Raw genomic sequence first — 16,902 nt, 5'->3', positions numbered from 1 at the left:
AGAAAGGGAATGTGAGCTTCACTTCATACATAATTAAACTGAAGCAGAAGTTATCACCTTAAGTTATCACACAGTTATCACTTCTAGGAGGAGACTTAACGAAATGGCTTGTGGACTATGTCTCCCACACTAGATGGAAGAGAAATCTAAAATTTTGCATTTCTTAAATTTCATAAGTTCAAATGGCAGTGCCAAATTTCACACCTACTGGCAGTAGGATACTTAACATCTTAACTGCCTCTACCGGAGAGGAACTAGGGGTGGCACCTTGCAAATGTTGCTGCAGAAACCTGAAAGCTGGTGCCATTGAATTAATCATGATTTCCATGTTGCTGTTTACCAAAACCATGGCTCCTTCTGCAATGGAATCTCTTAGATCCCATTCCTAGCCCCCATAGACTCATTTGAAATATGGAATTTTTTTATTTTTTTAAGCTTTATCTTCATTTATTCATCAAGTAGAATTCTACTCAATTTACTTTCTTTTGGTTACAATCTTATTTGATAAGCAGAAAACTTTTAAGTTCATATATTCAGATTTGAATGAGTAGGTTGTACATAATTAAATGTTTTTCTCGTTAATTGTAGAGGCTTTGGATAGGAAAAGATCTTTTTTAAAAAATAATTTTATTTATTTCTGGTTGTGTTGGGTCTTTGCTGTTTTGAGGGCTTTGTCTATCTGCAGTGAGTGGGGGCTCCTCTCTAGTTATGGTGCACGGGCTCCTCATTCCAGTGGCCTCACTTGTGGAACACAAGCTCTAGGGCTCGCGGGCTTCAGCAGTTGTGGCGAGTGGGCTCAGTTGTTTGGGGCTCCCAGGCTCTACAGCACATGCTCAGTAGTTGTGGCACATGGGCTCAGCTGCCCCTCAGCACATGGAATCTTCCTAGATCAGGGATTGAACCTGTGTCTCCTGCATTGGCAGCTGGATTCTTTACCACTGAGCCACCAGGGAAGCCCAGGAAAAGACCTTGAAAGGACTTCCAATCTATCCTGCAACTTCAGTCAACATCCCACATCATTCCAAGTAGATAAAAATTCATTCCATTTTGTAAATCTTCAGACATACCGTGGCAAGCTTTGTAGGTAGCCAGCATTTAATTATTTTCTTGATGAGAACAGCCTTTTACCTAACCAACACACAATGCAATATTTACATTTGTTCTCAACCCATTCTCGATTTTTGAGTAAAAACATCTGCTTCCTGTAGTATTAAGAAGCCCCTCTTTAAGTATGGCATGCTTTTAGATGTCTCCTGCACCTCTTGCATTGGCAGTCATATTCTTTACCACTGTGCCACCTGGGAAGCCCTAAAAATGTCGCTCAGTCACGTCCAACTCTTTGCGACCCCAGGGACTGTAGCCCGCCAGACTCCTCTGTCCATGGAATTCTCCAGGCAAGAATACTGGAGTGGGTAGCCATTCCATTCTCCAAGGGATCTTCCTGCTCCAGGGATTGAACCCATGTCTCCTGCATTGCAAGCAGATTCTTTACCATCTGAGCCACCAGGGAAGCCCTTTAAGATGCCAGCAACATATATCTTCTTGTTTCCTGTATAGATATGCGTTAGTATTTTCTTTTCTAGTTAAATAAAACAGTGATTTGGGCATGGGAGTTAGGACCCTATCATCTGAAGGCAAGTTCTGTGATGGACTGACCTGAAATGGAAATGAAGATCAAAAAACAGCTACTAAAGCACTCACTCCTCTCATAGTAGAGCCAAATGCAGACAGAAAGTATTGAATCTTTAGAAATCTAAGTCACCAAATGAGCCCAGTTTGCAGCGTGAGACCTGTGCTGCAGACCTGGAGTGATGTCAGTGAGATTGGACTTGTACCCTGGTTCTGCAGGAAATCTGCTTTGGTGAATGAAATGGAGCCACTTAGGTGGGTAAGTGGATACTTTGTATTTACTCATCATGTTGAAGCTGAAACTCCAATACTTTGGCCACCTGATGCAAAGAACTGACTCATTTGAAAAGACCCTGATGCTGGGAAAGATTGAAGGCAGGTGGGAAAGGGGACGACAGAGGAAGAGATGGTTGGATGGCATCACCAACTCGACGGACATGAGTTTAAGTGGACTCTGGGAGTTGGTGATGGACAGGGAGGCCTGCTGTGCTGCAGTCCATGGGGTTGCAAAGAGTGGGGCACAACTGAGCAACTGAACTGAACTGAACTGAGTATCAGTTGTGAATGGTGAGTTTGGTTCCTGCATCTACTCAGTTGCATTGACCAAGGGTTCTCCAGTCCCAGCACACATGAAAACACCAAGGAACGCTGTGATTCTGTTGCTGCTGTGGGCTGTGGACCTGCAGTCATCAGATTTGACTTATGTCCACCCGCGGTATTTGCCAGTCACAGATTCAGGCAGACCACTGTTTTGGTTCTGGCAACATAAGCTTGCAGGCAGTTTCCCCAGTAGCTCTCTGACTTACCATGATGTAGGAGGCATTGATGTAGTCTGCACTTTCTCCACTCAGGGATGAAATGCCAACCCGGGATCTTTCCACTGGGAACACAGAACATTCATCATAAACAAGTAAGCTCTTAGCACTATACTTCCTTCCCACCTCCTCAAATGGCAAAATATAGCTGCATTTTGGAAGTTCAGTGTCTTTGACTTTTTAGCTAATTTTTCTATGTATTTTGCACTCAAAGTTTTGAGTCCTTGTTAAGTTACATTATCTGACATAATTAAATGAGTATATTGCTTTTGTTCCAAGATGGAAAAATATTGTTAAATTACCTTCTATTAATATTATTTTAAAAGTTGGTTTTCCTTTTTCTTCCAAAATTCAACATAGCTTACCAGGGATGATGGAAGATGTTCTGTTCTTTTCTCTGTTGCATTGCTTTAGGGCTGTAGAATAGTCACTCTGCTGTATATTTGATTGACTTAAGAGCTGAGAAAGAATGTCAAGGAAAAATATAAATCATTTTGTTTAAGCCACTCAAATATTCAAACACACACACACACACACACACACACACTCATACTCACATTCACACATGTGACTCAACAAAGATAAGACACTGAATATGAATATATTTGACTTATTTTCCAAGACTTCCTTGAATTAAAGTTTTTTAGGGGACTCCCTGATACATTTATGTTCTATATTCTATTCCAGGAGGGATGGAAGCAGGGAATGCTTGATACCTAGTTTGACTTTGAGTATCGGGACCCTTCCTCTATGGTGTGTGCTCTCCATGTTCTCTATTTAAATCTCACACTGCAGCTGGAGATAAACTGCACCATGTGTGTGTGTTACATATATACATAGATATCTATATCTATATATATGTATATACATACACACATACGTTGTTGTTTAGTCGCTAAGTCGTGTCCAGCTCTTTGCGACCCCATGGACTGTAGCCTGCCAGGTTCCTTCTGTCCATGGGATTTTCCAGGTAAGAATACTGGAGTGGTTGCCATTTCCTTCTCCAAGGGATCTTCCCAACCCAGGGATAAAAACCACATGTCCTGCATTGGCAGACAGCTTTTTACCACTGAGTCACCAGGGAAGCCCTTGTATATGCATATAGTTCTTTATTCATTATTTTGGGCTTCGCTAGTGGCTTAGACTAAAGAGTCCGCCTGCAGTGTGAGAAAGAATGGCAACCCACTCCAGGATTCTCACCTGGAGAATCCCCATGGAGAATCCCCATGGAGGAGGAGCCTGCTGGGCTACTACAGTCCCTGGGGTTGCAAAGAGTCAGACATGACTGAGTGACTAAGCAGAGCACATTCATTATTTTAATACTTCACATAAAGAATCTACTGGCTATTTATCTATTCTGCAATTAGTGAATGTTTGCATTATTTTCAATGTTTCGCTATTTCAGACTTTGTAGCAATGAATAGCCCTTGTATATTTCTTAATATGCACATATGTGAGGGTTTCTATAAAGAATTTGCAGTCATTGGTGTTCAATTTTTGACAGGCTAACAGATGAAAAGTAGTATATTGTGGTTTTGATTAGCATTTTCTTAACTATAGTGTAATTGTGAATTTTAGTTATTTTTTCTTTGATGATTGCGTTTCCATATTTATATTTCATTTTCATTAATTTGCAGGGGGTTTGATGCCTTAAATGTAAATCTATAGTCTACTAAGAAAGTTGCAAATGTCTTTGTTCTTTTTAATCAAATAGACACTTATAACTGCATTACTGTTTTTCCTTAAGATTTTTGTAAATTACATTTTTATTTAAGAAGTTCTTCTCTACCTTCATGTACTCAAAATACATTTTCCAATATTTTCTTATAGTAGTTATAAAACTATTTCCATTTTAAGAATTTAATCCATCTTGAATAATTTCAGTGTTTGAGGTATAGTAGATACGTAATTGTACTTGTTCCCACATGGAAATTGTCCTAGTATCATTTACTGTTCAGTCCATCCTTCTTCACCAATTTTTAATGTCATATTTATCACATAACAATTTCCACATGCACGTGGTTCCTCTGGCTGATTTGTCTGTTTTTCAACATTACCGTTCCATAAAAGGTCTTTCACACACAGTTCAAGAAATTTCTATTCCTTATTGTTCAGTATTGCTTTGAATATTTTTGGTTCTTTAATTTTCAATGTAGATTTCGAAATCAGTATCAAACACAAAAGCCTGGCATGAGGTACATTTGTGATAAATATTTATTGGATACATAGACATGCAATTTCATTTTAAGAATATTTTTCACTGGATAAATCTGAATAAATACCTTTTTTTATAGGACAGTGTACACACACACACAAAAACACAAGCACATATCCCTAAACCTCCCTAGTTAGGATGTTAACAGGAAACAGTCAAGTGTCTCTCTTTTTAAATGGATTCTGTTTCATAATTGATATTTTCATTCTGATCATGAATTACCCAGTATAAGTGATATAAATTCTTTTAGGTAATTGTGTAGGGGTAAATCATATGTAAGTGAAAATTATGTTGGAAATGGCTAATACATATATATTTTTTAACTTAGAGAAAAGCCATCTTAGCAATATCCTGTTAATGCTTTATACTTCTTTCTTATCTGTTTCTGGAAGCTGTACTGTGCACTTTTCTTCCTTGAATTCTTTCTTAACTACTCAGATAACTTTGGCTGAATAAACATGTATGTCTCCTTCTCTTCAGGTTTTAAGTTGAGGTTCTAAACCTAATCTGTCCCTTACTCCTCCCAAAGCCCAAAAGATGCTGAATGAGAAGGCAAAAAGTCAGGGAATTCGTAATGACTACATCTTCTGTGTTGTAAGCTGGAGAAAAGAAAGAGAAAGAACTGCAATCTCAAGGTTTGTTAACTCTCCTGGGCTTTTCCAGGGCTTCCTGAATTCTTCTGAGATACTCCTTCAGAAATTGGCCCTGCTTCTCTAGCAACCCGGGGAAGAGGTTGGTATAGGAATAAAAACTAAGATCATGGCACTGGTCCCATTACTTCATGGCAAATAGATAGGGAAACAATGGAAACAGTAACAGACTTCATTTTCTTGGGCTCCAATATCACTGCAGATGGTAACTGAAGGCATGAAATTAAAAGATGCTTACTCCTTGGAAGAAAAGCTATGACAAATCTAGACAGTATATTAAAAGGCAGAGACACCACTTTGCCGACAATGATTTGATTAGTCAAAGCTATGGTTTTTCCAGAAGTCATGTACGAATGTGAGAATTGGACCTTAAAGAAGACTGAGCGCCAAAGAAGTGATGCTTTCAAACTGTGGTGGCAGAAGAGACTTTTGAGAGTCCCTTGGGCAGCAAGGAGATCAAAACAGTCAACCCTAAAGGAAATCAACCCTGAATATTCATTGGAAGGACTGATGCTGAAGCTGAAACTCCAATATTTTGGCCACCTGATGCGAAGAGCTGACTCATTTGAAAAGACCCTGATGCTGGGAAAGATTGAAGGTGAGAGGAGAAGGGGACAACAGAGAATGTGATAGTTGGATGGCATCACTGATTCAATGGACATGAGTTTGAGCAAACTTTGGGAGACAGTAAAGGACACGGAAGCCTGGCATGATGCAGTCCATGGGGTCGCAAAGAGTTGGACACAACTGAGCGACTGAACAACAGTAGCAATAATAGGGAACAAAACAACAGTCTTCATTCCTCTGGAAAGCCACAACTCTTCACATCTCCCTATCTCCACCAGCAGGTCTGATAACAACTGCTTTCTGAATTCTTTGCTCACTGGTTTCTGGAAGTCAGACAGCTAAGTTAAGTTGTGGGAGGCAGAATGTCGACCAAAGCACGCTCCCCTTATGTAGCTGACTGCCTCGTGACAGGGTGGGAGGCAGAAACTGGGGTTGAAGAAGCTATTCTTGTGGGGTGGCCTATTCTAGTCCAAGGCTTCAAGTGAGACAGATCCTTCCACGGAGCAGCACAGACAGCCGGAGCCACAGCACTCGTGGTTAAGTGGTCTGGTTTTCTCAAAGTGAGAAGAGCACTTACACCGTCTCACCGTCTGTGCTAAAGTTCTGCCTGTTCATCCTGTTCTGCTCTGTGCCCTGTTTCCTGGACCACACCTGCATTTCTAGGGTTTCTGGGAACTTTCCCTCTTGTGACTCTAAGGTTCTCCTTGAAATTGACCAAGTGGCTTTGTGGCCGGTTGTAAAGAACACAGTGTGGCCACTGGGCAACAGAGCACCCAGCCTGTCCACGTGGCCTTGTCCACTCAAATGAGGAGATGTGGGAACATGCCAACCCATGGTGACACCCAAGAGAGGGACTTTGAAGAGAACTCACCTTGAATTGCTTCTCTAGCTTTGTTTTGCCCGTTGGTCCAGGAATGAGGAGCCCATTAACATAGGCATGAATGTGGCTGTCTGGGACCTCAGTTTCTTTACTGAGTATGGCCTCGACCAGTGCATCATGAATGAAGACATACTGTTCCTGGCAAAACAATGACAAACAGGAACATCACTACAGGCTCTCCCTATACGTGAAAAATTCTTGGCAGTGTTAGTCGTTCAGTTGTGTTTGACTCTTTGCAACCCCATGGACTATAGACCACCAGCCTTCGCTGTCCATGGGATTCTCCAAGCAAGAATGCTGGAGTGGGTAGCCATTCCCTTCTCCAAGAGATCTTCCTGACTCAGGGATCAAGCCCAATCTCCTGCACTGCAGGCAGATTCTTTACCATCTGAGCAACCAAGTGTCTCGGTACAAAAGTAGTATTTTCCAGGAACTTCCCTGGTGTTCCAGAACCACTGGGGTCTGCACTCCCAATGCAGGGGGCCTGGGTTCAATCCTTCATCAGGGAACTACATCCCACATGTGGCAACTAAGAGTTTGAGTGCTGTAACTGAAGATCCCCCATACCACAATTAAAATCCAGTGCACACAAAACAAATTAGTTTTTTTTGTCTTTTGAAAGTAGTATCTTTCATTGACAGACAAAGAGTTTTACAAAATGGAAGGGAGAACTCACAGAGGTTGCTTACCAGTCCTGGCAGGAAGTCAGATGGGGGAAAAGGAGTAAAACAGAAAGAACTGTTTCCACTCTCATCTCTTTATTTCATGTGCACTGACATTTAGAGAAGGAGACCACTGGAAGATTCTTGGAGGCAAAGCAATGTCCTCTCTGGCCATCCTTCATACCTGAGACCCTCTTCCACATTTTGCACTGACTTCTCTACTTCTGATGGGTCTTTCCCTTCTGTCCATTCCAGTTCTCCTTTTAGCTGGTCAAATGTAATTCAGCACAATTATCTATATGTTTTTAATAGTTATCTTCTATTTCATGGATGGGCCTCTTCCCTGGTCTTATCTAACTAGAATGTCATCTCCTTGATGGACTGAAGTTTGATTGGTTTCAAAGCCATTCAGTCACAGGTTTCTTATTGTTTTCAAGCTGCCATCCATAGTGTTCAATTTAAATCCATTTTTATTTAGAAATAGTGAAAATAAAATGCAGGTATGGAGACTCTGTCCTGTGTCACATATGGGAAAATGAAATGGGGTTAAAAAAGAATTTAATTTGAGCATGTGTGTGTGCTAAGTTGCTTCTGTCGTATCCAACTCTTTGCAACCCTACAGACTATAGCCCGCCTGGCTCCTGTGTCCATGGGATTGTCCTGGCAAGAATACCAGAGTGAGTTGCTATTTCCTCCTCCAGGGGATCTTCCCAACCCAGGGATCAAACCCGACTCTCTTATGTCTCCTGCATTAAAGCCCCAATTTGAGCATAATTCATACTATTTAAATAGGAGAATGAATCTATTTGCTCACTACACACAGGAAAAGTTTGAGGAGTCTGGTGGAGGAGATGAGTGTTGACTGATCCACTTACTCTTTTTCTGAATCTTTTCTGTGAGCAGTGTCATTTTAAAGATATTCCCCATTGGTTATAAGATAGACAGAATTTAGCTGGTCTATCAATGACACATATGCAATAACCTGAATTGTGTCCCTCCCCAAACAGATATGCTGCAACCCTAACCTCCTAGTACCTCAGAATGTGACCTTATTTGTAAACAGAGATGACGCAGATGTCGTTAGTTAAATGAAGTAGGGCTGACATCCTTATAAGAAAAGGGAAATTTGGACACAGATACAGGGGGAAGACTGCCGTGTGAAGATACAGGCAGAGACTAGAGTTAGGCTGCTAAATCCAGGGAAATATGAGACTATCAGAAACTTGAAGACTCAAGGAAGGATCCTTCCCTAGAGGATGTGGAGGGAGCATGGCCCTGCTGCCCACACCTTGATTTTGAACTTCTGTCCTCCAGAACTAGGAGATGATACATTTCCATTGTTTTAAGCCACCCAGCTCATAGCACTTTATCAAGGGGTGCCCCATGGGACTAACGAATCTGGTAATACAAACTCTGGTTTATCCAGCATTTAGGGACATTTCTAACCCTTAGATAAATTAAATTATCTTTCTTATCATACCTCAGTTTGCACCAAGTAATTTCTCTGTGAGCGAATGTGTTTTAAAAAGCCAAATACGTTGACGGTTCCTTCATGTTGAATTTGCTGCAGCATACTGTCTAGCACGATGTACGTGCCCGTTCTTCCAACTCCAGCACTGAGGAGCACACAAAGAGAGAGCTAGCTCAATGTCAAGGATAAAGTACCTTTGACGATAGGGCACAACTGGCTGTCTCGTAAATTAATTTCCTTTTCCAAGCCACTTAGTAGGTAATTTAGCAGTCCAAAAAGTAAGGAGCTTAAGAGTTAAGCAGAATGCATCAAATAACAAAGTTTCCTCTTTTCTTTTTTTGCTGACAGGTCAAACTAAAGCAATCTGATCATTTTTGTTGGAGACTTTTTGTGTTCAATAATCACAGTTATTATTCAGTTTATATGATACAATAAAAATATTATGTATCAGAGCCTAGCAAATAGACATTTAATTTGAAAAAAATGAAAACATCAGCTTCTCCAAACTCTGAAAAGACAAGGTCTCCAGGTCGGTACTGCCAGGTAAACAGGTTTGTAAAGGTTTCCGCATTAATGGGAAGAAAGAGTTTGTGAAGGCTTTCAGCTGAAAATATCATTTCCCTGAGACGGTGAGGAATAAAGCATAACTTCAGTCATTTCTAAAGGGCCATTATCTATCGACTTCTTCAAAGCCTCTAGCAGAGGGACAGAATTCAGAGACACGGATTCCTTTCAAACGCTCTGAAGAGTAGGAGGTACTACAGCAAAGAATTAGCAGCTGCTCTCAAAATGCTCTGGGCCTCCTCCATTCACCAGGAAACAATCTCTGACCTTCAGAGCTATTTTTCTTGCATCTTCCTGTTTCCCTCAACTTCCAGGCTCAGATAAAAAAACCTTAAGATAGGTCTCTCAAACTTTGTCTGAGCCTAACTCCTGAGACAAGTAATTAGAATGTGTGAGATACACTGCATATCAAAGGAAAACACTTGTTTCTGTAAAAATACAGATGCTGTTTTGACAAAAGTACTCCATGTAGAAGCGAGTTAGATTTTTGTGGTTAGCACTCAGTAAACATTAACTGCTATTTTTGCTTTAATTGAAAGATATTAAATTAGATCCTCTAACACATTTTTCTCTTTCTTTGAAATATCATTATTTCTATTAATCCATCCTGTCTTGGAAGTACCTGGGCTTTCAATAGGATGTATTAGAAAAAACGCAGGAATATAAGAAAGAGTTTTGATCCCAAACTCTTTAAAAACAAATTAAAAGTATTTTGCTGAATTCCTCACATTTTGTGGGCTTTGATTTTTCTAATATAAACCTGACTTATGAAGTCTACAATAGACTATTAACTCCTAGGAACATGGGTTGCATCTCAAGGATTTTTACCTCACATTATATTGTAATAAATGTTTGTTTAATTACAAGACATTGTTCTGCCTGCTTCACACCTTTCATAGGTTGAAATCCAATTAAACCATCAAATAGAATAATATACATCATAGAAATAACTGGTGCTTTGAAATATTCAGGAATCCAATTCTGAATCTGGCATACTCACTTCCTAGGGACCAATACTTCATGCCCCTCCCTTCGTGAAATCATTTCCATTTTGGCAAAACCTTTGTTCCACTGATTCCCTTTTTATTAGCATAAGCAATTCTATGGGTTTACAAGCCGGCGCTGAAACTCACCTGCAGTGGACAACAACAGGTCCTACTGCGTGGCGCTTGGCATGCGAGGCCTTTCTCACAAAGGTTAGCACTGGTAGTGAGTACTCAGGCACCCCCATGTCAGGCCACTGAGTGTAGTGGTACTGGGTAACCACGCGCCCACTGGGTCTTCCTTTTTGGGAACCCTAAAAGAGACCAGACAGCTAATCAACTAATTACAGGAACACACACAAATGGGGTCCTTAAACATCAACTTAGGATTCAGAGCTTGATGCTGGCGGTTCATAACAAAGCCAAAAAAGTACACTGTCATTTGTGATGGTTAGTTTCTTATATCAACTTGGTTAGGCTATAGTGGTCAGTAGCTTGGTCAAACCAGTCACACCAAATGTTACCATCAAGGTATTTTTTAAGATATGACTGACACCTAAATCAGTAAGACTTCCACTAAAGTGAATGAGGCTCCATAATATCAGTTGAAGAACTCAAGAGCAAAGACTGAGGTTTCCTGAAAAAGAAGGTATTCTCAAGACTGCAAAGTAGAAATCTTGCCTGAATCTCTAGCTTGGAATCAATTCTTAAAAAACAAAAAACAAAAAAAAAGCACCTCTCTCTCTAAATATATATATATATGTTTTTCTAAGGAGCCCTGACTTATAACTTGCTCTTTTTCTTCTCCTCCTCCTTTTCAATTTCCACTATTTTAGTAGGATGTGCAGTTATCATATGGTACAAGGACTTTTGTTTGTGTATCACTGCAATTCTTGGCACTACAAAGAATATGATGCCAAAGCCACATCTGGGATTAAGAGGTTTGGAAGAAATCTTCGGGGTTGGGCTGTAGCTGTGATAAGAACAGTTCTTTTTTGACTCTGCTGGGTCTTCTTGGTGGTGCATGGGCTTCTCTTTGTGCTGGCGTCTCTTATGGAGCATGCACCCTTGGCTCATGGGTTCAGCAGCTGCAGTTGCATGAGCTTAGTTGCCTCACGACATGTAGGATCTCAGTTCCCTGGCCAGGGTCCTTACCACATCCGTTGTATCAGAAGATGGATTTTTAACCACTGGACCACCGGGGAGGTCCCAGTTAGGAACTCTCAGAGCCTTTACTTACATGTATTTTTACTCTGTTTCGGTTATACCACTTGTTCCCTTTAAAAAGGACTGATAGGTATGATTCAATTGATGGTATCTCTCATGTGTAGACTCACCTTTTTGATCTTTGTGTTTCTTAGAGTAAAATTCCTCACAGTATAATAAGCAAGCACTTGAATACTCTTTTGAGTGACCAGAAAGTTCCCATACTCTTCACTCCCATCCACAGGCCAATACTGGTCACACTTTCTCTGTGAAAGAGAAAGTAAAAATGCTATTTTCATATTTCAAATGCTTAGTGTAAGTCACCCCTGAAGTCAGTAAAGATCTGATACCATGACACTCATTCTTCTAAGCAATTTCTTTCCTTTCTCAGTGACTGCAAGTTAGTTGTAGAGAAGAGAAGGGAGAGAGCTATGAGGCTGAAAGACCCGAGATGATGGATCCAAACTCCTCCTTCTTTAGGATGAGAAAAATGAGGCCAGATGTCCTGAGTCACTGTGAAGCCAGGACTAGAATCCAGCTCCTGTGAATTAAAATCTACTTCACTCTGCATAGCTTTTCAATGAACCTCATTTGTTTTTTCTCTTTTTTTTTAAATTTTTTTATTTTTTTTATTTTTCAGTGGGTTTTGTCATACATTGATATGAATCAGCCATAGAGTTACACGTATTCCCCATCCCGATCCCCGCCTCCCACCTCCCTCTCCACCCGATTCCTCTGGGTCTTCCCAGCCCACCAGGCCCGAGCACTTGACTCATGCATCCCACCTGGGCTGGTGATCTGTTTCACCATAGATAATATACATGCTGTTCTTTCGAAACATCCCACCCTCACCTTCTCCCACAGAGTTCAAAAGTCTGTTCTGTACTTCTGTGTCTCTTTTTCTGTTTTGCATGTAGGGTTATCGTTACCATCTTTCTAAATTCCATATATATGTGTTAGTATACTGTAATGTTCTTTATCTTTCTGGCTTACTTCACTCTGTATAATGGGCTCCAGTTTCATCCATCTCATTAGAACTGATTCAAATGAATTCTTTTTAACGGCTGAGTAATATTCCATGGTGTATTTTTTCTCATGGAATGAAGAATTCATTTAAATAACCCATAGCTTCATATATAGTGAAGATTTTGACCTCTTTTCCCTTTATTTATTTATTTATTTTAAATGTATTTATTCTTCATTGGAGGATAACGGTTTTAAAATATTTTGTTGCTTTCTGCCATGCATCAATGTGAATCAGCCATAGGCATACACATGTCCCCCCTCTTTTGAACCTCCCTCCCACCTCCCACTGCATCCCACCCTCCTAGGTAATCACAGAGCACCCAGTTGAGCTTCCTGCATCATACAGCAAATTCCCACTGGCTGTCAATTTTACATATGGTAATGTAGATGTTTCATTTCTCTTTAGCTCTTTTATCTACTAGCAAGAAATCCTGATAAGCTTTCCTAACTTTTGCTGCTTCCTAATGCTGAATCTATCACAAGCAACTTAAAGCACTCCCAATCACTATCTTGGAGAAGGCATAAGAGATAACCTACATACCCTTCCTTTCTCCACAAGGTTCGTTATCATGACAATAACTTCCACATTATGCTCCCATATCATTCTCCAGAAGTCTTCGGCGGTGGATTTCAGTGGGCCTTGGGCAGCAATGTAAGCTTTTGGTCTGTTGTAGCCCTGAAGAGACAAATGACAAATGTTTCTCACTAACACATTTGTATGCCATTTTTAACTGCTCAGTTTCTAAGATCAGCACAGTTTTGCTATCAAAGAAAACCATTAAAAAAAAACACTTCAAAGCCAGAAATATGTACTAGCACAGCAAAGACAACAATTCTTCTTTAACTATATATATATATAGTTATATATACTATATACTATACTATATATACTATACTATATATATACTATATATACTATACTATATACTATATATATATATATATACACACACACACACATATATATATCTAATCTTTGCATTGACACAACCATTGTTCTCTGCACCTCCAGTCTTGGTGCATTTAATCCAAGTCTGTTTACTGTGCTTACTATCTGGTCCTTAATTGTGCCGCTTTGAAATGTGTTTGAGGCATTAGGGCTCAGTTGTCTGTAATCAGGAAACCTTTGGTGTTTTCTCCTTATGGTAGACCTGAAAAATGCTAATCATTCACAGCTATCTTCACTTATTATCTGCTGTTGGCCAAGTTTACAAACATTAACCCTAATCCATAATTTACATGCAAAATGGAAGAAACATTCTTGATTTGGGGATAAGCAAACTGAAGCTCAGAAGAGTTAAGTGGCTTTCCAAGCTTTCAGTTAGTCAATGGCAGAGCTGCAAGTCAGAGCCAGTTCCAACTCCAAAGCCCATATTCAGTCTGACCACACACTCACAGACATGGAAGCCTTAAGTGACTGCCTACAACCCACTGGATACTTTTATTTGGTGCTCACTTCTTCGAATGAGGGAGCTTCCCTGGTGGCTCAGATGGTAAAAGGGTCTGCTTGCAATGTGGGAGACCCAGGTTTGATCCCTGGGTAGGGAAGATTCCCTGGAAGAGGAAATGCCAACCCACTCCAGTACTCTTGCCTGGAAAATTCCATGGATGGAAGTGCCTCATAGGCTACAGCATGGGGTCACAAAAAGTCAGAACTGATTGAGCATCTTCACTTTCACTTTCTTTCTTTGAATTAACTGTTCTTTTTTTGAATTAACTGTTTCTTTCTTTGAATTAACCTGAAGGCAGCTAGACTGCAAGGTCAGTGTCAGGAAAATTACCAAGTTCCATTGGCATTCAACTGACCATAGGGAAATAGCAGGAAGTGAGTCAGTGGTCTACAGCCCCTGGAGATCACCAGTAAGTTTCACAAAGCTGGGTATCCTGACACATGCCCAAGGTTATAAAGGCTGGTTACTGGTTTAGTAATCATGTGTTTGTTTTTTAGCCAATTCTTCTGTGGGAACTTTGCAGTCAAAATGTATTGATCATCTGCTATCCATATAATTTTGCACTAGGAACCATGGGATGGAAATGCCAAACAAGCACTGATCCTACACCTTTTATTTAAGGAGTTATAAACTTATCAGAATACATACATCCTATCTTGAATGTACATTCTCAGCCCAAATTCCCTCTCTCACCTAGGAAATAAACCAGAGCTTGAATGCCATTCAATCTGAAAACCTTTAGCCACAGAATCTCTTACTGCTGATTTGTATTTTTCATTATCTTTCACATAGTATTTGTTAAGCACAATAATATGTACACTATTATATGTATAATATTCTGGTATAATATATTCATAATCTAATATAATTTTCATATAATTTTATTTTAAATATGCTTACATCAACATAATTGGCATTGATGTAATCAGTCAGTTTGCCATCCTTCTCAGCAAGTTGTGCAAGTTTAACCCTACTATGATCATCTGTAATAAAAAAAGAAAATATTTCACTATATCATGAACTGCTTTTCAGCATAAAGGTCATTTTCATTTACATGATCATTTATCAAATACAATTAAAACCAGTGCAAACATCATTTACTTTAGTTGGCTTTTGGAAGATACAGAAGATACAGAGATGACAAAAATATAGGTAAATATAGATGACAACAAAAACCATGTCCTTCAGGAAGGTTTCCCAATGTAGAAGGTGGGAATGGACATATACACAAAGAAGAATGTTTGGGTGTCAAGGGAAAAGTGCAGAGTCCTAGGGGAACACTGGTTTGGGATGAAAATAAACCTTTTCATAGAGGTTGACTCCTAAAGTTGGCATTTTAGATGGGCTTCTAAAGGTAGATACTGGGCCTGTGAACACTGCAGAGCCAGCGAAGGGGAGAGAACAAGCTAAGGAAGGATGGTAGCATGTATTCTCTGAAAAGGAGGCTGACAGAGGAAAAGAACATAGAGAAGGAAGCAGGATGGCTTCAGGGAGTTTCTGTGAATAGTTACAGCAGGGAGCTCTTTCAAGGGAAGACCTCAAAGAGGAACTATTGCAAAGGGAGGCAGGAGAACGACTGGCCAGGAATGAAGGGCATGGATCTTGCACTGTCAGTGAGAGGGCATGAAGACCATGGTAACTTATACATAGATCAGTTCAGTTCAGTTCAGTTCAGTCACTCAGTCCTGTCTGACTCTTTGTGACCCCATGAACTGCAGCACGCCAGGCCTCCCTGTCCATCACCAACTCCCAGAGATTACCCAAACTCATGTCCATTGAGTCGGTGATGCCATCTAACCATCTCATCCTCTGTCATCCCCTTCTCCTCCCACCTTCAATCTTTCCCAGCATCAGGGTCTTTTCCAATGAGTCAGCTCTTTGCATCAGGTGACCAAAGTATTGGAGAATCAGCTTCAATATCTGTCCTTCCAATGAACATCCAGGACTGATCTCCTTTAGGATGGACTGGTTGGATCTCCTTGCAGTCCAAGGGACTCTCAAGAGTCTTCTCCAACACCACAGTTCAAAAGCATAAATTCTTCAGTGCTCAGCTTTCTTTACAGTCCAACTGTCACACCCATACATGAATACTGGAAAAACCATAGCCTTGACCAGACGGACCTTTGTTGGCAAAGTAATGTCTCTGCTTTCTAATATGCTGTCTAGGTTGGTCATAACTTTCCTCCCAAGGAGTAAACATCTTTTAATTTCATGGCTACAATCACCATCTGCAGTGATTTTGGAGCCCCCCAAAATAAAGTCAGGCATTGTTTCCACTGTTTCCCCATCTATTTGCCATGAAGAGATGGGACCAGATGCCATGATCTTAGTTTTCTGAATGTTGAGCTTTAAGTCAACTTTTTCACTCTCCTCTTTCACTTTCATCAAGAGGCTCCTTAGTTCTTCTTCGATTTCTGACGTAAGTGTAGTGTCATCTGCATATCTGAGGTTATTGATATTTCTCCCAGCAATCTTGATTCCAGCTTGTGCTTCATCCAGCCCAGCGTTTCTCATAGTTATACATAGTGCATGGTCATAATTAAATGTGTTGAAATGAGGAGTTCTGGAATAACCTCAGTTCTACAGAGAAACTATATTTGGAGGAACTGCTTTATAATAAGAAAGGAAAGCATCACTAGAAGGACACTTAACGGTTTCCCTGGGCAGACTAGTTTTTTCAAGGATGAAGAAATGAATACAGACCAAACGAGATATTCTGGAATAGTAATACTTTGGTGATATTGGCAGTTCACAAAGATGCAGGAAATGTACACAGAAATAGA

At 40.2% G+C, this 16,902-nt stretch overlaps 1 protein-coding gene across 1 annotated transcript in view; it reads right to left on the bottom strand.

The window, feature by feature from the left end:
- Nucleotides 1–16,902, bottom strand: part of PTPRZ1 (protein tyrosine phosphatase receptor type Z1) — a 201,092-nt gene that overhangs the window by 6,678 nt on the left and 177,512 nt on the right. The window contains exons 19-26 of the mRNA XM_065938486.1: nt 15,020–15,102; nt 13,210–13,344; nt 11,774–11,908; nt 10,587–10,750; nt 8,899–9,034; nt 6,748–6,894; nt 2,810–2,903; nt 2,436–2,509 (exon numbers count right to left, since the gene is read on the bottom strand). Of these exons, the coding sequence (XP_065794558.1) occupies nt 2,436–2,509; nt 2,810–2,903; nt 6,748–6,894; nt 8,899–9,034; nt 10,587–10,750; nt 11,774–11,908; nt 13,210–13,344; nt 15,020–15,102 (968 nt within the window). The remainder of the gene's footprint in view (nt 1–2,435; nt 2,510–2,809; nt 2,904–6,747; nt 6,895–8,898; nt 9,035–10,586; nt 10,751–11,773; nt 11,909–13,209; nt 13,345–15,019; nt 15,103–16,902) is intronic.

The sequence above is a fragment of the Muntiacus reevesi genome, chromosome 6, assembly GCF_963930625.1.
Source record: "Muntiacus reevesi chromosome 6, mMunRee1.1, whole genome shotgun sequence".
Taxonomy (NCBI): domain Eukaryota; kingdom Metazoa; phylum Chordata; class Mammalia; order Artiodactyla; family Cervidae; genus Muntiacus; species Muntiacus reevesi.
The sequence above is the reverse complement of the archived record's forward strand: the minus strand, read 5'-3'. Positions and strand labels throughout refer to the sequence as shown.